We start from the raw sequence: 5,147 nt of genomic DNA, 5'->3' as shown, positions 1-5,147 counted from the left end.
TAACTGAGAGTATCCCAAGAGGCCCAGTGATATTTTCTTCTTTCAGTATCCCATACCCAAAAGAAGTCAGCAATTAGTCTTCTGATCTGATTCATGGTGGTCTTGGTAGGACTGATAGCTGACAGCAGGTGTATAGGAATGGATTGCAGCACTGATTTCACCAAGGTGACTCTACCTCCATAGCTTAACATTTTAGTCTGCCATCCCCTAATCCTGCTTAGAACCTTAGAAACCATACTAGAGAAGTATATGATCCTTTGTCTTCCTATATATAGGGGGCAGCCTAGGTAAGTGATTGGGCCATGAGTGCATTTGTATCCTGTGATCATGCTGACCCTATCCACCACACCAGAGGGAGTATTCAGTGGCATCATGGTTTGACTCTTATCTTTATTGATAAGTTGTCCTGAAATAGCTTCATACAGTTTAAGAGTTTTGGTAATCAGTGTAAGTGAGAAGTTGCTGGTAGATGTGAAAATGATCACATCATCTGCAAAGCTCAAGTGATTTACTTGAGGACCTCTTCTTTCCATCTGGAATCCTGTGTATAAATGATGGTGATGAAGATTGTTGAGAAGCCTAGACAGAACTTCAGCTCCAATGATGAATAAGGTAGGGGATAGGGGGTCTCCTTGCTTGAGTCCTCTTGTAGAGTGGAAGAAGCCATGCCTTGCACCATTAATGATGACTGGTTTACTAACTTTAATACAAGGATAACAAGCTTAGGAAATTTAAATATTTTTTTTCCAACATCTAATTGTTCTGGAAATTAAAACCTTTATGGTTTTCTACTCTGTCTGAATCTAATACTGATTCGAATAATATAAAAACTTCATCAGTATTAAAGATTCATTCGGTTAATGATTGGAAGAAAAAAAACTTCATCGTTAAACTAGAAACAACTTGTATAGTTCTTCTTCATCTTATATTCTGTTTGGGGGCTGGAAACTAAAATCAAAAGACTTTCTACTCCAGTGATTAACTTGGTTCGAAGAAATAAAATCTTCCTCAAGTTAATAAAGTTTTTGTTTTTCTCTACTTGAAGAATATAAAAACTTCATCGAGTTGAACAAAAATCATTATTTGGTTATTCTGTTGTTTAACACTACTTTTGTTTTGTCAAACAGAATGGGAGATACAAATGTATCATATTTTGAAGCAAACACAATTCCTTCAACTAGTAGAACACCAGTTTCTATAGCAATGGCTACTGCAGAAAAGCCTGAAAAGTTTACTATTATTGACTTCAAATGTTGGCAGCAGAAGATGTTCTTCTATCTGACTACACTCAGTCTACAACGATTTATCAATGAAGATGATCCTGTGATAGAGGAAGGAACTCCTGAAAATGAAAAGTTTATTGTGACTAAGGCAAGGACACATTTTGATTTCCTTTGCAAGAACTACATACTCAATGGATTGGAAGATGGCTTGTATAATGTTTTCAGTAATTGTAAAACCTCTAAAGAACTCTGGTATGCTCTTGAGAAGAAATATGAAACTGAAGATGCAGGTTTAAAGAAGTTTGTGGCTGCAACATTTTTGGACTATAAGATGGTTGATAGCAAGATTGTCATGTCTCAAATCCAAGAACTACAAGTCATTATTCATGATCTTCTGGCAGAAGGTATGATTAAATTCAATAGTTTTATTGTTAAAATTGATGAACGTGTTATTGATTTTAAATTACCCATTGTAGATATGATCATAAATAGAACATTTCAAGTAGTGGCATTAAACGAGAAACTACCTCCTTCATGGACAAACTTCAAAAATTATTTGAAGCACAAGCGAAAGGAGATAACTCTTGAAGACTTGATTGTTCGTCTCAGGATCCAGGAAGACAACAAGGCTGCCAAGAAGAATGCTAGAAGAAACTCAAAATTTATGGGAGAAAATATTGTTAAAGATAGTCCAAATAAATCATAAAAGAGGAAGAAACCTTCGGCATTGAAGAATTATCCTAGTAAAATCAAGTTCAAAGAAGACTGCCACAACTGTGGAAAAATTGGACATAAGGCTATGGAATGTCATGCTCCCAAGAAGGGAAAGAAGAAAGGTCAAACCAACATGGTTGATACAAATGGGGATGTTGAAAACTTGCGTGTAATGCTAACCGAATACAACCTGGTAGGAAATCCTAAAATGGTGGCTTGATTCAGGAGCCATGTCACATGTTTGTGCGGTCCGAAAAGACCTCGCTACTCATTCCCATGCTGCTCCTAACGAGACTATCTATATGGAAAATTCTGCAATGGCTAAGGTTGAAGGATATGGTAGTGTATTCTTGAAAATGACATCCGGCAAGGTGGTGAAACTGAACAAAGTTTGTCATGTTCCAAAAATGAAAAAGAACTTGGTTTTGGCCGGTCTTCTAATCAAAAATAGATTCAAGTGCGTTCTAGTTTCAGACAAAGTAGTAGTTAGTAAGAATGAAATGTATTTAGGAAAAGGCTACCTCACTGAGGGCCTTTTCAAACTGAATGTAATAGTTGTTGATAATAATAAAGTTCAAACTTCTTCTTACTTACTTCAATTAAATAATTTATGGCATTCACTCTTAGGACATGTCAATTATAAAACCTTGCGAAAATTGATCAACTTAAATGTATTGCCTAATTTTGAGTGCAATAAATCAAAATGTCAAGTGTGTGTTGAATCTAAGTATGCTAAGCATTCTTATAAATCTATTGAAAGGAATTCCAGTCCCTTAGAATTGGTTCACACACATATTTGTGATATGAAATCAAAACCAACTCTTGGTGGGAAAAAAGTATTTTATAACTTTTATTGACAATTGCACTAGATACTGTTATATCTATTTGTTGAATGATAAGGATGAAGTAGTAGAAATATTTAGACAATACAAAACTGAAGTTGTGAATCCATTGAATAAAAAGATAAAAATGATAAGAAGTGATAGAGGTGGAGAGTGTGAATCTCCTTTTGTAGAAATGTGTTTGGAAAATGAAACCAGCCATCAAACTACTGCCCCTTACTCACCTCAATCTAACAGAACTACGGAAAGAAAAATTAGAACTTTAAAGGAATGGATGCATGTTTTACTTATAAGTTCAAGTTTACCACAGAACTTATGGGGGTAAGCCATCCTTATAGCAAATCGAATACTCAATAGAGTTTCCAACAATAAAACATAGTCTATTCCATATGAGAAATAGAAAGGAAGAAAACCAAATTTGAAATATTACAAAGTGTAGAGGTGTCTAGCTAAAGTCCAAGTTCCTAAACCCAAAAGGGTAACAATAGGACCTTAAGACCGTGGAGTGTGTTTTCATTGTATATGCTATAAATAGTAAAGCATGTCGATTTTTGGTTCACAAGTCCGAACATCCGGATATTCATGATAATAAGTTAATAGAATCAGATAACACCGAGTTCTTCGAACATATCTATCCGTATAAAACTAGACTTAAATTTTCTAGTGAAGGGTCCAAACGACTTCAAGAAGAACCAAAGGAGAATTTACCTAATAATGAGAAACCAAGACGTAGTAAACTTCAAAGGATATCTACCTCATATGGATTTAATTTTGTAACATTTCTTCTTGAACAAGAGCGTCAAATATTCAAAGAAGCTATGTCCGCTGTGGGCTCATCCTATTGGAAAGAGGATGTCAATAGTGAGATTGATTCAATCTTGAGTAACCATCCTTGGAAATTGGTTGATCTTCCTCTAAGAAACAAACCTTTGGGCTCAAAATGGATTTTCAAAAGAATGAAAGCTGATGGAACTATTGACAAGTACAAGGAAAGACTTGTCGTCAAATGATTTAGATAGAAAGAACGACTTGATTATTTTGATACATACTCACCTGTAACTAAGATTACATCCATTCGGATGTTAATTGCACTAGTTGTTGTATATGATCTTGAAATCCATCAAATTAATGTAAAATAGCTTTCTTAAATGGAGAATTAGAGGAAGAAATTTACATAGAAAATCCCGAGAGTTTTGTGGTTCCTGGTAATGAAAAGAAAGTGTGCAAACTTGTTAAGTCATTATATGGACTAAAACAAGCACCCAAACAATGGCATGCAAAATTTGACCAAACCATATTGGCAAATGGATTTATGATTAATAAATGTGATAAATGTGTTTACATTAAAGACACTCCAAACAAAGTTGTCATTATTTTTTTTATGTGGATAATATGGTAATAATGAGTAACAACATTGCAAACATAAATGCTACTAAGCATATGCTTTCTAGTAAATTTGATATGAAAGATCTGGGAGTTGCTGATTTGATATTGGGAACTACGATTCACAAAACTCCTCAAGGTCTAGCATTGTCTCAAACTCATTATATCCAAAAGGTACTTGAAAAATACAAAAGTGCAAAACACCAATTGATGTGAACCTTGATCTAACTAAGAATAAAGGTGAAAGTCAAGCTCAATTGGATTATGCAAGAGTGTTGGGAATTTTGATGGACATCATGAACTTTACATGGCCAGACATAGCTTGTGAGATAAGTAAATTGAGTCGATACACAAGTAATCCCAACCAAAATCATTGGATGGAAATGAAACAAGTTTAGGGGTATTTAGAACACACTCAAAACTTAAATTTGCATTATAATAAGTATACAGTTGTTGTTGAAGGATATAATAATGCAAATTGGATTACTCGGTCAACTGCAACTAAGTCCGCAAGTGGATACGTTTTCACCATTGGTAGAGGAGAAATATCTTGGGAATCATCTCAAAAAATATGTATAGCTCTCTCTATAGTGGAGTCTAAGTTTATAGCCTTAGACAAGGCTGGTGAAGAAGCAAAATGGCTCCAGAATTTCATAGAAGATATTTCATTTTGGCCTAAACCAATGGCTCCTTGTCATGACCCGATTTCTCAAGTCATGATGGCGTCTACTACAACCCCTAATAGGCAAGCCAATCCATATCTCGGAACTATAAGTAATGAGATGTCAGGGAAGAAGACCAAAAAAGCTACCTAAAATCAATAATGAAATAATAGGAGCATACATGAACAGGTGGAAGCAACTAAATATATACAAATAAAAATAAATCCCTCCAGAACTTGGAAGTCACATGTACAACAACAACCCAGTGAAATCCCACAACGTGGATAAAGAGTACAAGTCCCAAAAGTGGATCACGGAAATAA

General features: G+C 34.9%; 1 protein-coding gene across 1 annotated transcript; it reads left to right on the top strand.

The window, feature by feature from the left end:
* The first annotated feature begins 1,128 nt into the window (after positions 1–1,128).
* LOC129893325 (uncharacterized) lies at positions 1,129–3,789 on the top strand. Its single transcript, XM_055968835.1, has 4 exons — positions 1,129–1,627; positions 1,700–1,902; positions 2,135–2,276; positions 3,575–3,789. Exons 1-4 carry the CDS (start codon positions 1,129–1,131, stop codon positions 3,787–3,789), a joined length of 1,059 nt encoding a protein of 352 aa, XP_055824810.1.
* Positions 3,790–5,147: the final 1,358 nt, after the last annotated feature.

This window comes from Solanum dulcamara, chromosome 1 (assembly GCF_947179165.1).
Source record: "Solanum dulcamara chromosome 1, daSolDulc1.2, whole genome shotgun sequence".
NCBI lineage: Eukaryota > Viridiplantae > Streptophyta > Magnoliopsida > Solanales > Solanaceae > Solanum > Solanum dulcamara.
The sequence above is the reverse complement of the archived record's forward strand: the minus strand, read 5'-3'. Positions and strand labels throughout refer to the sequence as shown.

Excerpts from the sequence above, each read along its gene's own strand:
- LOC129893325 (XM_055968835.1), top strand. The coding sequence starts at position 1,129 with ATGGGAGATACAAATGTATCATATTTTGAAGCAAACACAATTCCTTCA. Across the intron at positions 1,628-1,699 it reads TCATGATCTTCTGGCAGAAG|ATATGATCATAAATAGAACA; the intron begins GTATGATTAAAT and ends TACCCATTGTAG. Across the intron at positions 2,277-3,574 it reads GGCTAAGGTTGAAGGATATG|AGCGTCAAATATTCAAAGAA; the intron begins GTAGTGTATTCT and ends TTCTTGAACAAG.